General features: G+C 32.1%; 1 protein-coding gene across 1 annotated transcript in view; it reads left to right on the top strand.

Moving 5' to 3' along the window:
- LOC143389077 (A-kinase anchor protein 9-like) overlaps positions 1-18,165 on the top strand; it is a 73,001-nt gene that overhangs the window by 16,859 nt on the left and 37,977 nt on the right. The window contains exons 2-8 of the mRNA XM_077108301.1: positions 3,248-3,493; positions 4,015-4,059; positions 7,645-7,698; positions 8,066-8,239; positions 9,176-9,331; positions 10,104-10,301; positions 14,685-17,045. Of these exons, the coding sequence (XP_076964416.1) occupies positions 3,248-3,493; positions 4,015-4,059; positions 7,645-7,698; positions 8,066-8,239; positions 9,176-9,331; positions 10,104-10,301; positions 14,685-17,045 (3,234 nt within the window). The remainder of the gene's footprint in view (positions 1-3,247; positions 3,494-4,014; positions 4,060-7,644; positions 7,699-8,065; positions 8,240-9,175; positions 9,332-10,103; positions 10,302-14,684; positions 17,046-18,165) is intronic.

The raw sequence follows: 18,165 nt of genomic DNA, 5'->3' as shown, positions 1-18,165 counted from the left end.
TTTTCAATAAAAGATAAATTATCCTTTTAAAAAATTCAACATAGGGGCTGGGGATGTGGCTCAAGTGGTAGCGTGCTCGCCTGGCATGTATGCGGCCCGGGTTCAATCCTCAACACCACATACAAACAAAGATGTTGTGTCTGCTGATAACTAAAAAATAAATATTAAAATTCTCTCTCTCCATATCTCTCTCTCTCTCTCTCTCTCTCTCTCTCTCTCTCTCTCTCTCTCTCTTTTTGCCACAGTCCGGCTGCAGCAAACTAGCCGGGGGATGACGAACAACTTGTGTACGTTGATACAGCAGGAATGGGAGCCGTTTATTGTAGGACAGGAGCAGTATTTATACATTCCACACAGCTTATCTAATTAACATAAACTAGATACAGCAGTCAACCAATCAGGAATCTCCACATTTAATGGCTCACTGGCATTATTTCACAAACCACTCCCTCTGGCAAAATGCCAGGCACCCATCCAGACTCGTTTACAGACTCTAACATCTTTTTAAAAAAATAGATAAAAAGTTCAACATATATTTATTTAATATTGCTCTAGGCTTTTAATATATAGAAGTAGGGAGGAAAAAAAATCCTTGCCCTCATGGGGTTTACCTTCTGGTTAGTTTTTCTGAAAAAATAATATGACTCATATAATGAGTAGTATAGGCCTAGAACAGTATCTTTAATTATGTTGTAGAAGTGATTCATTCTAAATACTATAATGGAACTATTTCTACTTTTTATTCCATATCTGTGTGCTTATTTTTTGCATTTAGTAACAGATATTAGTATTTTGGAGGGTTTTTTTTTGTTATTTTGTTGTTGTTGTTTAAATCAAACTTTCCATTCTTTATTTATCTATCTTTCATTTTGTACTGATGGTTGAACCTGGGCCCTCTGTGCTTGCTAGGCAAGCACTCTACCACTGAGCCACATCCCCAGATCTAAGTCATTCTTTCTATAATGCAAAGTTAATAATTTTTCCTTTGTTATATATTTGATATTTGAATAAATATTAGATATAAATTATTGATATAATCTAACACTTGGAATTTTAAGCAAAATCTTCATCTTTGCCTTGATAAATTTTGCTGACTAAATATATTCTGATGCAGAAACGTGATATTTCAAGAAGTTTCTGAAATTGAGTATAAATATTATAAATGTTATTATTAGTATTTATTTTTTGGCATTGCATTCTCTCAAAGGGATGTTTTTAAATAATGCTCCTGGATTTCTGATTCTATTTATAGATAAAGTATTTGCCAATATTCTAGTTAGTTTATTTTTAAGAATGATCTGCTATGCTCCAAGTAGTTCAAGTACATTTCAGCAGCTTAATAATGTGAAAATAGAGGCAACTGGTCTTGCACCTGTTCCTCAACACACTGGGTAGTTACTAAATAACTGGGAAAAATGTTAAATGTCATATATTTTTATTCTCTGTAAGTATAATCATGAGCTATTTCTGACTTATGAATTATATATCTTTATTAAGGGAATAGAACTTGTTTATATGCTTTTCTTCATCTACAGCAGATAATTTAAGTATAAAATGTTATTTATAAATAATGTATTTGCCACATATTTTGATAGTAACATTAGCAAGATTGCTTTAATACTTTAGATAATAAGAAATTTATTTGCTGTCTTTGTAATTGGTCTGGTTAAGAGTTATGGTAATTCTAGGCATATATTTCCTCTTTCTAAAGCAGAAAGGAACTTACATGAGGTCTTCTTTTTTCTCCTCTTAAGAGTGTTCAGGAGCTCAAATTAAATTTAAGTCTTTGTCAGTAGTTGCTTTATATAAAAATCAGAATACTTACTGTATTTAAAAAAATACAGTAATAGCTTAGCAATATATCCTTTGCCTAGCACATACAAAGCTGTGGGTTTGATCCTCAGTACTACATAAAAATAAATAAAATAAAGGGATTGTGTCCATCAAAAAAAAATTCGAAAGAATAAATAAATAAAATGTAAGTGAGCAATAGGAAAAATACCTGTAATCTGAACTCCAAATGTAAACAAAAGTTGTTAAGGTTGTAGTTTTCCAGAATTTACCTATGCCTATGAATATAATGATGTTTAAATTCATACTGGATATAATCATTGAAAGCTATGAGCCTGAGACTTGCCTTATCTTTTAAAAAATGAAGTGTAATTTTCCTTTCATCAAAAGAAATAGATATGCTACAATACTACTTTATACCTGCTATTATATCACAAAGTCTTTAATAGCAATTGCTTGCATTGGCATTTTTAATATAAGTTCACCATAATTAGTTCTAGTGTTACCTGGTATATAATGTGTACTTCTGATTTTAGGTGGTAAGAAAATATTTTAGGTCTTAAAAAACTTTGAATAGTATAGTAAGAAAGTTTTTACCTTTTTCAGTTTTCTTTCTGCTTATGATAACGAAAATCTGTTTGATGCTTGTCTCTCTTTAACAGTCTTTTATTTTGTCCATTTTTTTCATAGCCTTCAGCAACCTCTTACTAAAATTTCAATAATAGATTTATCATTTCTTTTATTTTCAATTTATCTCTTAAAAGAAATAACAAGTGATATTAACTTTCAATTTATGCCAGAGATTACATCTCCTTTTAAAATAAATTTAAAGAAAATACACTGTTTAAAATATGTTAAGTAAATGATAACATGTCGGCAACTAGGATTTGGTACAAATTCTGATGATGACAGACAAATGATAAAGGGTAGAAAACACTGCTGTTTAAAATTTTAAGTTACTTGTAAGGTTTTTCCCACTATAAATATGGTTGCATTGAGCATTTGTATAGCTAATAGGCTAATTATCTTTTTTGTATAAAAGATAATTATAAACAATTTCTTTTGTATAAAGTAGTAGACCAGAACAAGTGTGTTTGGAGCTCCTTGTTTTTGTGTGTATTTTCATATAATCTTAAATCCAGAGATTATACTGTGAATGAGAGTCCCTCTATTCCCCTATTCTAGTTATAGAATAGTTTTTCCCCTAACTCAGCTAATTTCCTCTTCTTTAGACTTGACATGTTCATTTCTTACCCCTCAATATTTAATAAGTTCATTCACAAGTACCTAGTTTTACAACCTTTACAACCCGAATATTCAATCCAATAGTTATTCTGAAACTGTGAAGTCATCTATATTATTATCATCGTTTTAATTTGGTGATAGTTTGATCTTTTAAATAAAGTGATCCCAAAGAAAAATTATCATTGATATTAATGATACTTTTTTCCTGTAGCTTGCCCAGTTTCGACAAAGAAGAGCTCGATTGGATGGACAAAACCCTCATAAGAAGCCAAAAAAGAAGAAAACCTCAAGCAGTAAAAATGATGTTCATGGCTTGAATATTGATCAATCAAAGAGTGAGGAGATGTTCACAAATAGTTCTCAGGGTGTTGGATCAGCCGTGATGCCTGAATCCACAATAATGAGAACTCTAAACAATGAAGAAATGCTTAAGCATGAGGAGGTCTTTTCTATTGATGTAAGTATTCATCCAGATTTTAAAACATTCTACCTCTAACTAGAAAGTAGTGGCAGTGAAAAGTCATTAACATCCACCTGAGGGAAGCTTGACAAAGTCATTGACTTTTTAGCATCAAGAACTGATGATTCTTATAAAGAACTTGAACTTTTCTGATGGCATGTTAAGGATTTACTTTTATTTAAAAGAGTTACATGAATTAGAGGAATGGTGTCTTTGATGCTTTTGGCTTACAGATGACATCTACTATATATGTAAAAGTTCTTGGTACTTTTGTATTTATAACAATGCCTTGTTATAAACTTTACATGCATTATTATAAGTCATTATAATTCATAATGAAATGAAATTTTTAAAGATTTGGATAATTTTTACTAGTTTTTTAATAGTATTTTTTTGAATTTTCTATCGTTACTAACAGCAACGTCTTAGTAAAGCAGGATTTTTTTTTTTTTTGTAAAGTATGATATTTAGCAGGGGAAAAATGTCATAATTGTAATCATGTTTTACTTTTGTTGTAGCCGGAAAGTGAGATTTCAACCACAGCAGAAGATTATACTTCGGAGGTAAGACTAACATATCCCAATTAAAAATGTCATAGATAAAATTGATATTTTTTTTTAAATTATTGATTTTTTGTACTTTATTTCTTATAAATTTATATGCTTCTGTATATATTTAATATAATTTAAGGTAACATAATATAATATAAATGGATTGAAAAACTGAAAATAATATTTTACTGCTGTATCTTTTTCCAGTGGTTAGCTAAAGTCTTAACTGTTTGAATTGCTTAATTCTTAATTATATAGCAGCCCTATCTTGGTTTTTAGGAAAGTGAGTCTGCATTTCTAGGATCCATGACCATTTTAAGATAGCCATTTAACACAGTAAAAATTTTATAATTAGTATGATTTTTATAGTAATGCTTTTTACAAATGTTTGAATACTAGTGTGTGTATATATATGTATGTGTGTATATATATGTATGTGTGTGTATATATATATATATATATATATATATACACACACACATACATATATATACACATATATATAAATGTTTATTGGAATTAATGTTGCTGTAGTGTTGTGCGTGTGCATGGGCATTGAACTCAGGGCCTTGTACATGCTAGGAAAGCACTTTGTCACCAAGCTACATTCCCAGCCCTTTTTCAGTTTTATTTTAAGATAGATTCTCACTAAGTTGCCCAGGCTATCTTTGAACTTGTGATCCTCCTGTCTCAGCTTCCTGAGAAGATGGGATTAACGGTGTGCATCACCATGCCTGCCAATGATGATTTTTATTTTAGGTCATAAACTATACAATAGGCATTGGTCTCTTAAGAAATACCTGCCTTCTTTATATGTTTGCAATAAGTATCACTTTGTTATCTTATTCTTTTTAGATATGATTGTCATTTCTTTGCTCCCAAGTTTAGAGTACATGGAAAATTATTCTTTACTCTGAATGTTTAAGCAACTTAGTATATTTCATAAGTCTGAATTTATTGTAGGCTTCTAATAGAAAAACTATGTCCTTTTTTAAGAGAGAGAGAGAGAGAGAGAGAGAGAGAGAGAGAGAGAGAGAGAATGAGAATGAATATGAATCTTTTTTGTAGATGGACACAACGCGATGCCTTTATTTTATTATTATTTTTTAATGTGGTGCTGAGAATCAAACCCAGGTCCTGCCCATGCTAGGCAAGCACTCTACCACTGAGCCACAATCCCAGCTCAAAAAACTATGTTCTTAAATTAACATATTAGTTTTTATTTTTGTTGTTTGAGTGTGGGTGTGTGTTTGTTACTGGGGATTGAACCCAGGGTCGCTCTACCACTGAGCTACATTCCCAGCTGTTTTTATTTGAAACTTACTTGCTAAGTTGCTCAGGCTAGCCTTGTACTTGCAAAGCAGAATTATCTCAACTTTTTCCATGGTGTGGTTCTCTGAGGACCTGCCTCTGAACATCTCCCAAGAAAATGCTTCAGCAGAGAAAAATCTTGAAAGTCATTCACAAAGACATTGTTAAAATTTGCCTTGAGCTTTTTTCTGAGCTGGCACAAAATAAAGAAAACTACAGGGAAAAAAATTTCAGAGGCATTCTCTTAAACTCTCTAAAACCTAGAAGCTCTGAGGACTCCCAATAACTACTGATGCCTTTCTGAGCTGCTTGACTATCATACCTCCCAGTCTGGAGGTGAGATCACTTTTCTGTCAAAAATGTCTGTTGCCTGAAGGAGACTCAGGTCTCATCACTGATGAGAGCAAAGATCAGATAGCAACTCTGCTTTTGTGGAGTGGAGAAACAGGGCTTTCAGTTTGTATATTGATGAGTATTATATGCTGTAGCTTGGGGAATTTGGTGGGAAGGCCTGCAACTAACTAAAGATGAGGATGAGAAGAATGAAATGGAGGAGAGTGAGGTGAAGTTTGAGAACTCTTCTGCAAACTTATGAAAAAAATCTTAGATAAGAAGTTGAGAATCTTAGTTATGAAGGTTGTGACAGTCCTCCAGTAGGCTGTCTTCAACCTGCTGCATTGTGACTAGCACTCAGGGCTAAACAGCGAACTCAGAGCAGATCATAACAGTCCAGGCACTTCAAGACAACTCTACAATGGGCAACATGATGGCCAGAAAGTACTTGGAGATAGATCCTAACCAACTCATTGTGGGGCAATATAAATATGTTTAAACTGAATTAGAGGAGAACTAACAATGGGCAACATGATGGCCAGAAAGTACTTGGAGATAGATCCTAACCAACTCATTGTGGGGCATTATAAATATGTTTAAACTGAATTAGAGGAGAACTAACTGAATATTTGCTATAGAGGTATTAGATATAACTATTATACTGGATAAATAATTTATGTAATACTGATAACATGGTATTTGACATGATCTTTGATGATATTTACAAATATTCATTTTATTACACTGTTACTTCAAAATAGAAATTTTAGTGTGTACTAAAATTAGAATGTGTCATTTCTGAGTCATGAAAAACTAATTGAAATTTAGAAGTATTATAATTTGAAAATTATCACAAGTGACTTTATATCTAGAAGTAGTATTCTACATTCTTGTGGTTTTTCACCAATTACAATAATGTGTTAACAAAACTTGTTTTTTGCCTTCCCTTTAGCTTTATTTCTCAGAGATTATTCTTAGAATAAAAGTAGAGGAATCAAACTGATTTTTTAAAAGTCTCTTAGTTAGGACCCTCTCCCCCTTTTATTTGGCAGTTGTGGGTATTGGGCCTTGCACATGCTAGACAGATGCTCTACAACTGGGCTACATCTTCAGTCCTAGGATTTTTACTTTTTAATGTGTCATGGCTCATACAGACTTAATCCTAACTCTAGACATTCTGACTAGTCTGTCCTACATATTTCAATGTTAACAATTTCATTCTCCTGGGTTCTATTAACATAGAATTGTGAAGGCTTAAGATATGGGCAGGAATGTGGGCAGGAATGAAGTTGGTTTTTGTATTCTTAGTGGTAAAAAGGCAATTAAATGATTAATTGATAAGAAATTAATTTCCCACTCCTTAAACCCTATATACATATTCTATCATCCTCCTTTCTCTTACTACAAAATATCTGTTCTACAGACAAGTGGTGATATGTTAAAGAAAGCCCCCACATCTGTCTGGATATGCATGACTAGCAATAGTACTATACCCAGAGGAAAGTTTTTAGGGGAGTGTTCTTTACCTCTTTATTTCCCTTGGCTTGCTTACTAGCCTTTAATAAAATTTATACCAGTAAATGGTTTTATTTGAAAATAAATAAGGCTTAATTTTAAAAATATATTTAGCTAATTTTAAGGAAGCATTTTGTAAAAGAAGATCTAGTAACTTGAAGCTTTTAGTTTTCTTTCTGAAGACTAAATAGGAACTGCACTTAGAACTTCAGTTAACTTAAATGAAAGTGTCTTTTGCATTGTAAGAACTTAGATGTTTGAGGAATGATTGGCATTTGATATGCCTCTTAGATACTTCAGTTAAATATAATTACCATATTTGATTTGCTATTAAGGCATTTTCCCTAGATGTAAAAGATACACAGTTAGTAGAAATATTATTGTTAGGTAAATAAAATTTGGTCTATCATAATATATCAGGAAATTGTTTTTATACAGGTAAATGATTGCTGTAATGTGGTGAAAACAGGAAAGCCTACCAATTTATTAATGGTACAGTATATAAAACTACTCATGATACTAATATTTTTTATTATTTAAAACCATTTGACTTACTAACCAAGCTTTCTCCTGTATGTAATTCTTTCTGTATGTGATTTCTAAAAGTTACTAGATCTTCTTTACTGCTTAACAAAACAAAGTTACCTCATTTTTATTATAACATGGAATTGGAACAAAATTTGCAGATATGCTGTTTAGGGGTAATATCACATTAATAGCAAACCAGATTACCATAGAAGTGAACTTCAAAGTGAAGAGTGATGTTTTAAAGTGGATTTTGCTATGGAATTCAATATTCGAATTCCTCTCTCAGGAATGTTGCTAGTACTGAATTATTAAAAATATTGGATTAATTTAGGAAGAAGAATTTGGTGTCATTGATTCTTATTCTGAACAAGGCGCACACTATAGTGAGACTCACCTAGAGTTGATAGAAAACGATTTAGTTGGAAAACCTGAACATGAGCCCGAAGAACTGAACAGAGAACTGGAAGAAATGAGGGCCACCTATGTGACTGACGGATTGCATCAGGTTCATTTACCTTCTGTGGCCTTTGTTTGCTACTCACAAAAACAAAAACAGGAATTTTTTTTTAATATTTATTTTTTTTTAGGTGGACACAATATCTTTATTTTACATTTATGTGGTGCTGAGAATCAAACCCAGTGCCTCATGCATGCTAGGCGAGTGCACTACCACTTGATCCACATCCCCAGCCCTCCAGCAAATTTTAGTGATAGTTTTTTTATTTAATGAGAATTACAGGTGTTAACTTAAGATTATCTCATTCATGAGAAAAATGGGGTTCTTGCACATAGTATTAAGAATCCCATTTTACACCTAGAATTCAACTAATAGGGGTAACATGTATGTTACTTTGTTTATTTACCTTAATAAGATAGAGTAAAATAACTTCAGTGATTTCAGGACAGATGTTTTTCTAATGAGCCTGAAAGAAAATTGTGGTATAAATCATATTTTTTTTTAAAATGATGACTTAAACCCATTAAGAATGTCAGCAAGTCCCTGTAAATCTGCAGTTAGAGTAAGATCTCTTGTATTAAGTAATCAGTTATGAATCAAGATGAAAATGGGATATTAATGAGGATGACAGAATAGATTTCAGTTTCATCCTCTCCAAAAACAAGTTGGTGGTGTTGCCCGGTAACAGATTGGGGGAGCTCCCCAATATAAAGGCATTTGCTTCTAGAATTAGATATATAGAAAAGCCAGAACAAGTGAAAATTTTTTGCATGTGCACATTAATTTCTTTCAGATTGATTTGGAAGTAAAACAAATTTCTTAAAGCTTATAGCTTTCAAATGTGGGAGATAGCATACAAATTGTAAGAATTCCACTGATGTGTTTTGAATCTCATATTTTTTAAAAAGTTGCTTGTAACAATGATAACCAGTTTTATGTAAAATATAAGCCTAGAATGTAATTATTTTCACTGATTTCCTTTAGTTACAAGAATTTGAAGCAGCAGTTAAACAAAGAGATAGTATTATCACACAGCTCACCGCCAATTTACAACAGGCAAGAAGGGAAAGGGACGAAACGGTGACAAAATTTTTAGAGTTGACGGAGCAAAGTCAAAAATTGCAGATTCAATTCCAACAAGTAAGTATTACAAGTAGAACAAGACTTACTCGATTTTTATAATGAATTTTTAAATTTTTTCACTTTCTAGAACAAATATGTTATAAAGCCATTTGTTTATTCGTACTGGAAAAACTAGTGAATAAGTGTTATGTTAATCAAGAATTTAATTTATACTTCTTGGGTAGTTTCTTGCTGTTGTTTTCTTTGTACTTCTTCCCTGTCTCTATTTAAAAATTCTACAAAGTCTTATCAGGTGTATTTTTGCAGAAATTTAACCTGCAGTTACACCCTACTTTTTCCAACCCTGGTATGGTTTTATGTTAATTAGGTTCTCAATTATAACTAGACTGACAACTGGATATATTCCATTTATCTTTAGTTGGAACTATAATCTAATTGCGTTAAACAAAAGGGAGGAATTTAAGGTAAGAATACAGGCTTGTTTATAGAACTTAAGGGCAGAAATACAATCAGAACTCTGAGAGAAATTGGAACTAGAGTTTGAAAAGTCATCAAGAATCCAGGAAGAACTTTCAGTCCGCATTTTTCTCTGCCTGTCTGCCTGTCTTATTTCTCCTACCTTCTCAGCTTTATAATGTGAAAGGTAAATTCTTAGGTCATGTGCACTTTGGGTAATGAGCCAATCAGCATGTTGACAGCATGGAAACTTGTTGACTGAGATAGTAAGCCGATGAAGTGAGCATAGTTTCCAGAGAACCCCTGTGGGCTGAGGGTACAATAAAGTGTCACTTCAAAATTTAATATTTTGAGATTTCTTTCTATTTTCAAGTTACAGGCTAGTGAAACTCTACGAAACAGCACTCGCAGTAACACAGCTGCAGATTTACTGCAAGCCAAACAACAGATTCTCACTCATCAACAACAGCTTGAAGAACAAGACCATCTATTAGAAGATTATCAAAAAAAGAAAGAAGATTTCAAAATGCAAATTAATTTCTTACAGGAGAAAATTAAAGTATATGAAATGGTATGTGTGTCTTAAGGAAGTCAACCTACTTGTAGCAGCTTTGTAATTAACGTTAAAGTTTTTAATGGAGGTGTTTATCTTTTTTTATGCATATGCACCCAAAATTTCATAATTGAGACAAACTCTTTGAGTATATAAAATAATATATTTCAAAAACATTGAGAATTTTGTAGTAATAGTTTTAAAGATGATACTACTCATTACTCTGCTCCTTAAAAGTGATCTGCCTATGTTAAACTAAAGTCTCAGGAGAATCTATTTTTATGACTAGGATTTTTATCCTTTTTCCTCCAACTAAATGTATTTCTTCTTATTTTAGCCATGATTATAAAATTCTGAAAAAGAAAATTTGTAAATTTAAACTAGAAAAAATTGTGGTTGATTCTTTTTATTCACTTGAGTTATATTCCAGTTTGGGGGAATTATTTAGTCAATAAGTGCTCCTGGTAGGAAATGTATCACATGGATTGTAATCTTTAATCTTAAAAGCAATTCATGCTAGTAGATTCCATTTTTTTGTTTGTTTTTTTGAGAAGTTGAAGTTCAGATGTGATTTGCCTGAAGCTTCCCCATTAACAGGTGCCAGAGTTGAAATTCTGAGCTCCTTGCACTACACTACACTCTGATCCTTGCCATCTCTGTCCTCTTTTTTGCTCTGTGAGAGCTGAAACAAGGCAGTGTGATCACCGTGTTTGAATGTAGCTGAACATCATTTTACAGTAACTCAAATTTCTTTCCATCACTCTGTGTGTGTCTTCAAATGTCTATGAAAGCACCATTGGTATGGATTTGTGGGTTTCAAATAAATTTGAGCAAGTAGGCAAATACAGAATCTGGGAACAATGAAGATGGAGAATACATATAATACAGCATATTTTATAAACCAGAAGATTCTACAGGAAGTTGAGAAATTACCAAGACAAGAATATTGTTTGGATAACAAAAGCCTTAACTAGCACTTATTAAGTACTTACTCTATAACAGGCAGTATTCAAAGCCTCTTACACATATTAATGCATTGAATCAATACTACAACCCCATGAGATAAGGGTACCTTTATCATTTACAAATGATGGTACCAAGACAATGCAAGATGAAGGAAATAATCCAGGTGCAGAAGTGATGTATTGATAGAGCCAGATTTCAAAGCTCAGTTATCTGACTCCAGAGACTCCTCTTTGAAAAATAGGAAATGTACAAATTAAAATTATGAGAAGGGCATGCTTTTCAATTAAGGTAATTTAAAGATTATGCAAGTGTTTACAGAATACCTATTCTGTAGTAACCCTTGCAAAAGATATATGACGGACCTTAAGATGTCCCCTTTCTTCACTGAACCCATGGAGAGGTGCGGCATGTACACAAGTTACCACAAAATAAAAAGTAAGTGCAGGTAACAAGTGTTATGAATGTTTTGACGAGGTCTGAATTATGAGGAAAAGATTCAGGGTAGACATCAGCAGGGAAGTAATATTTGAGATAGATCTATAAATTGGAATAATGTGTTATTTATATTTTGTTTACCCATAAATTGGTATAATATATGGAACAGCTATTCAATACCTATTTGGTAATCAAGAGAATTGTTTATGAATTCATGACAAATAGAGATAGGCAGGATATTCTTTGTGGGGTATGGAGTGGGCATAAAGACCCAGGCTGAAATGTTGAAAATGTATAGGGAGCAAAAAGTAATTTACTTAGAAAGCAATAGGCTTTGGAATTGTCTTTCTGGAGGGTAAGAGTAGAAAGACAATCGAGGCCTAAGTTGAAAGTGCCTGGATCTAGGATTTTATTATTTCTTATTGTCACTAGGCAGTATAATTTCAGATAATCTAAAATTTATGTAATTCATTTTAGTAATGAAAATAAACTGTTTATTTGAATGTTAGCAATAATACTTTTATTGTTCTTATTATTATATTTTAATTTCTCAGTTTTCAAAAAATTTAATCCCTTTGAGAAGTAGTTCTGTCAGAGCACCTGAAGTAACTATATTGATAGTCAAAGGCTCATTATCCTAATCCTCCAAACCTCCTGTGTTATAGTAGTCACAAACAGGAAGTATATTATTCCCCACTCTTTCAGGTGTAGTTCTAAAAATAGAGGTTTCCTTGACTGAAGGGCTCTCAGTTTTGTAACATAGAACAAGTGATTTAAAACCATGTAATTTGAAAAAAGCTAAACAAAGAAAACTGTGAATTTGTGGTGTTTAATAGTTGAATGAAGAATTATGGTTATCATATTAGGTGTTGGACAGTGTTGAATTAAGTTATTTTCTTTTATGAGGAGTGTTCCTTTCATCTTATAGAAAATCAGGAAATAAAATTATAACAGATTTTTATATCAATGTTAAAATTTTTCAAAACTAGTTATTAACAGTTTAGCTAAAATTGACCATCATGAACTGATTTTACTTTTTTAAAAATTTTTTTAGTTGTAGATGAACAAGATATCTTTATGTATTCATTTATTTTTATGTGGTGCTGAGAATTTAACCCAGTGCCTCATGTGTGTGAGGCAAACACTCTACCTCTGAGACCCAGCCCCAGTCCTGATTTTACATTTTATATAGGTTCCAAATGATTTATAAATTTCTTTCTAGTATATGAATATATTTGTATAAAGCTCAGTAAAAATAAAATACCTTAATTATTTTATTTTAACCTCAAACACGTTCTGGGAGATAGAGGAAATTTATCTTTATTGTACAGATAGAAATACCAGGATTAATAGATTACACTAATTTACTAATGTTGCATTCTAGTGTAGAAATTAAGAAGGCTCAGCACTTGGTAATAACATATGATGTAATTGGAAAAGGAATATGTGACACTCAGACAACAGCTCATAGTCTCACTCAAGAGGCTGCACAAGATAACCTTGGTTTATGTAGTGCAAAATTTGGCCTTTATTTGTTAGGCTCAGAAGTCATATTTTTTTTTCTTGAGCTATATCAGAGGTGAATTAGTTCAAGAGGTTAATGTTTAAGTCTAAATATAAGACTGTGAATTTACAATGAGAAATAATTATCACAAACTTCAGATTTTAAGCTCATTGGATTTTATATTCTTTCTATGGACAGATGAATTTTAAAAGCCAGGTAATAATTTAAAAAGTTGTTTATTAAGTATTAGATGAAAGGGTGTTGGAGGAATCAGATGTTCAGTGGCATGAGGTTGAGATAACCTGTTACATCCATCTCAGAGTAGTAATGTTCATGTCTGTAGACTAAACTTCTTAAATGCTCCTTGCTGTAACTCCCAACATTGTTTTCTGCATTCAGTATGGTTTTTCGAGAGGGATCAGACTTCTAAAAGGTTGATGGTGCATTGGTCTTCTTCCAAGAACTATACTCAATTGATCAATGCCTACATTTTCTTAGTACATTTATTCAAGGCGCCTAAAAGTCCTGTTTGGCAAGGACTCGTGTCTCCTTAAGATAACTTTACTTCCTTACCTATATTTTCATCAGTTATATGGATTTCACTTATTTCCTTGGCTTTGGGACTATAGCTCTTAACTGTTTAATGAATATGCATTAATATGTCTTGTCTTAGCCTAATCTCCAGTTCCAAAGATAGGAACTGGGGAAAATTATCTGATGGTCTTTTATCTTTCTGTGTGAACTGTGGGTCTAAGCCCAAGTTGGTATGCTGTAAATATACAGTAGTGGTCTTAGGTGTCACTTATTGTTCAGTCACTTAAGCATTGCATATCCCTAAATTTCTGACTCACTTAAAACCCCAGGAATAAAGTTAAGGAAGACTTTAAGGAATCCACTTTAGTTCTTGTTGTTGTTCTCATTTTATAGCACTTGTCCATGAAATACCTTCAAATCACTAGAATCCAGGGGAGGACCGGTATTTATTTATTTATTTTGTTTCTTATGGGAATCCAGGGGAGGACCGGTTTTTATATTTTTGTGTCTTCTGAGAGTGTCTAGATAGTATGTAGTACTATAACTAGCCATCAGAAATACTTATATTTAGAATATTGACCAGTTAATAAGAAAAATGAAAATGTGATAGTTTATATAGATATTTTAGTCAGACTGGTTTTTGTTTTGTTTTGCTTTTTTGGTGGTGCTAGAAATCAAACCCAAGGCCTCACACATGCTAGGCAAATTAGATTGCATTTTTAAATTTAAATATTTAATCACAGCACAGTGTAAGAGAAATTTCTTCCCAAGAAGGGTAAAACTGTTATATTGTTTGCTCATATGTACTGAGTCCTAGGTCTCCTTGTACTGGGAAAAATGGGGGGGGGGGGCAGGCCCAACAGTTGCTTTTTATAGAATTTTATAAAAAGGAGACACCCATAAGAAGTTGCCAGAAGCTAAAAATGTCATTCTTATATTTTCATTTTCTTTTCTTTCTAAAGGAACAAGATGAAGTAGAAAAGTCAAATAAAAAAGAATTACAAGAAAAGGAGGCGATCATCCAGGCATTAAATATAAGAATAACAGAAGAAGAAAAAAAGAATCTTGAGCTAAAGGATCAAGTTACAGCCACTGAAAAATTAATGAGAGAATTACAAGAACAAATTGCAAGTATGAAATTAGAGCTGGCTAATTCTAAGCAAAAAGAAAGACAATGTTCTGAAGAAATAAAACAATTAATGGGTACAGTTGAAGACCTTCAGAAAACACATCATTACACAGATAGCCAGTTTGAATCTGATGTGGTACAGAAAATGGTGGAACAAGAAATGCAGAAAAGATTAGAACAACTCCGAGCAGAGATGGATGAAATGTATGGGCAACAGATAGTACAGATGAAACAAGAGTTAATAAAGCAACACATGTCACAGATAGAGGAACTTAAAGCACAACATAAGGAAGAAATTGAGAGTGTTTTAAAATCACATTTAAATATTACAATTAATGAAGATCAAATAAAGTTAATGAACGTGGCAATAAATGAACTGAATATGAAATTACAAGATACTAATGCGCAAAAGGAAAAACTCCAAGAAGAACTAGGAATAGTTTCAGGAGAAAAATCTACTCTGCAGAGACAACTTGATGACCTTTTTGAAGAATTGAACTTTTTAAGGGACCAAATTCAGAGAGCTAGAATGATAATAGCTGAACAAGAAAGTCAACTGAATGAAGCACGTAAGTCCCTTAGTACAGTGGAAACTTTAAAAGCTGAGATTGTTCTGGCATCTGAATCTAGGAAAGAACTAGAGTTAAAACATGAAGCAAAAGTTACAAATTACAAGATAAAACTTGAAATGTTGGAAAAAGAAAAAAATGCTGTATTAGACAGAATGGCTGAATCACAAGAAGCTGAATTAGAGAGGCTGAGAACACAGCTCCTATTTAGTCATGAAGAAGAACTTTCGAAACTAAAAGATGATTTAGAATTTGAACATCGAATAAATATTGAAAAACTTGAAGATAGCTTAGGCATTCACTATAAACAGCAGATAGATGGCTTACAAAATTTAATGAGTCAAAAGATGGAAACAATGCAATTTGAAAAAGATAATTTGATAACTAAGCAGAATCAGTTGGTTTTGGAAATTTCAAAACTAAAAGATTTACAGAAGTCCATCATGGATTCAAAATCAGAAGAAATGACCCTTCAGATGCATGAACTCCAAGAGGAAATCGAAATATTAAGACAAGAAAAAAAAGAAAAAGGTACGCTTGAACAAGAAGTTCAGGAATTACAACTTAAAATTGAATTATTGGAGAAACAAATAAAGGAAAAAGAGGATGACCTTAAAGAAAAGTTTTCACAACTTGAAGCAGAAAATAACATTCTTATAAATGAGAAAAAAGCTTTTGAGGACAGGTTGAAAATTTATGTTCCTGCTGAACAAGAAGAAAAATTGATTTTCATTGACTCCAGCAAGTCCATATCCAAAGATTGCAGCTGGCAAAAAGAAATGGAAATGCTTACAAAAGAGAATGAGGCCCTCAAGCAACAGTGTATTCAGCTAAATGAAGAAATTGAAAATCAAAGAAGTACATTTTCATTTGCTGAAAAAAATTTTGAAGCTAACTATCAAGAGTTACAGGAGGAGTATACTTGCCTTCTCAAGGTAAAAGATGATTTAGAAGACAGTAAAAACAAACAAGAATTAGAGTATAAAAGTAAACTTAAAGCACTTAATGAAGAGCTTCATTTACAAAGAATAAATCCAGCTACAATCAAAGTGAAAAGTGCCATGCTTGATACTGACAAAGCTTTTGTCGCAGAGGCATTAGAAATCTGTGAAGTTGTTGAGAAAGATACAACAGAACTTATGGAAAAACTTGAGGTAACCAAGCGAGAAAAGCTAGAATTGTCAGAGAAACTGTCTGATCTCTTTGAACAATTAAAACAGAAACATGGTGAGGTTAATTTTCTCAGTGAAGAAGTCAAATCTTTAAAGCAAGAAAAAGAGAAAATTCTATTGAGATGTCAAGAGCTAGAACTCCTAATTAACCATCATAGAGCAGAAAATATAAACATGTGTGATGTTCATTTAAGTCCTTTACAAGATGGAATAGTAACTATTATAAACAAGGATTCTCAAGGATCATTATCTAATGTAGGTGAAGATTTTGGAGAAGAATCAAAAACAGTAGTGGAAGAGAAAATTTCTTTTGAAAATGTGGCTATTGGAAGAGAAAGCAAGCAAGAACAGTTATTTTCACCATCAGTAACAAATGAGTCCTCACCTGGGACAGATCAATCAAGTGAAAACGATAAACTCCATCAGGAACTTTATGTACTTAAATCAGAACAGGTATGTTTACTTATTTACATATGGTATAGCACAGTGAAAATGTACATTTCATGCTAAAAAGAGTTTTCACCTTCTTAAAACAAATTTGTAAAAGAAAATGAAAGTGAATTATGTAATTCTCATTTGGATCTATCATTTATCATTTAATTTTCCTATTTTTTTCTTAAACTATTTTTCTTTTAGCTAATCTATTATGTATTCTGCTCAGAAATTAAAGCAATATTTTCTTTGTAAAGACAATAGTTTAAATAATATTGTTTAGAATCTCAACTTTACAAAAGTAATTGATTTTATAACTTAGTATTTTGTAGCAATTTCAAAGACTTTTAGAGTTTTTATTTCATACTGGTCTTTTTCAAGGTTCCACAATTGTAAACAAACTCTTTTGAGTGTTTTAGAACCTTATGCAGTTGTTCAATAGTTATAAATTCTTTTTCCTTTGTGCAAGAAAAACACTTAAGCCCTAGAGTTTTTTGAGTCTTATACCTGAGGAGGAAAAAAATAGTATTAATTCTCTGTACAGCTAAAGAAATAAAACACATAAAATAATAGGTTATTTCCTTTTATGTCAGCTATTCATATTAGAAATAACAGAAAAGTCTGATGTGTATCTTCAGTATGATAATGCTAAATAAACTTTTTATAATTAAAAACATCTTTTAGCTGTAGATGGACATTTTACCTTTATTTTATTTTTTTATAATATGGTGCTGAGGATTTAACCCAGTGCTTCACACATGCTAGTCAAGCTCTCTACCACTGAGCCACAACTGTAGCCTGCTAAATAAACTTATGTGTTTCTAAAACTTAGGTAATAAATATCTTTTGCAGATATAAGAGTTTAGTGTTGAAAGAGAGAAGAAGTTAAGGAGTATATATTTCAGTGAGGAAGACAGGTAATAAATGAGAAAATAAGACAGAAATATTGTTAACAGTCTATGAAGAAATAAAACACGGTATCGTGATAAAATAAAACAGGAAAGCTCACAAAAAAAATTGAGAATGATGGGTGGGGGTGGGTGGTGGTCTGGAGATTGGAGGAATTAACACTTGAACTGAGATTCAAATGAGAGGGAAGAGGCTGCATTATGGAAATTAGAGCAGTTGTACCATGAGTAAA

The sequence above is a fragment of the Callospermophilus lateralis genome, unplaced genomic scaffold, assembly GCF_048772815.1.
Source record: "Callospermophilus lateralis isolate mCalLat2 unplaced genomic scaffold, mCalLat2.hap1 Scaffold_43, whole genome shotgun sequence".
In the NCBI taxonomy this organism is placed as follows: Eukaryota; Metazoa; Chordata; class Mammalia; order Rodentia; family Sciuridae; genus Callospermophilus; species Callospermophilus lateralis.
This window is presented reverse-complemented; position numbering and strand designations above follow the sequence as displayed.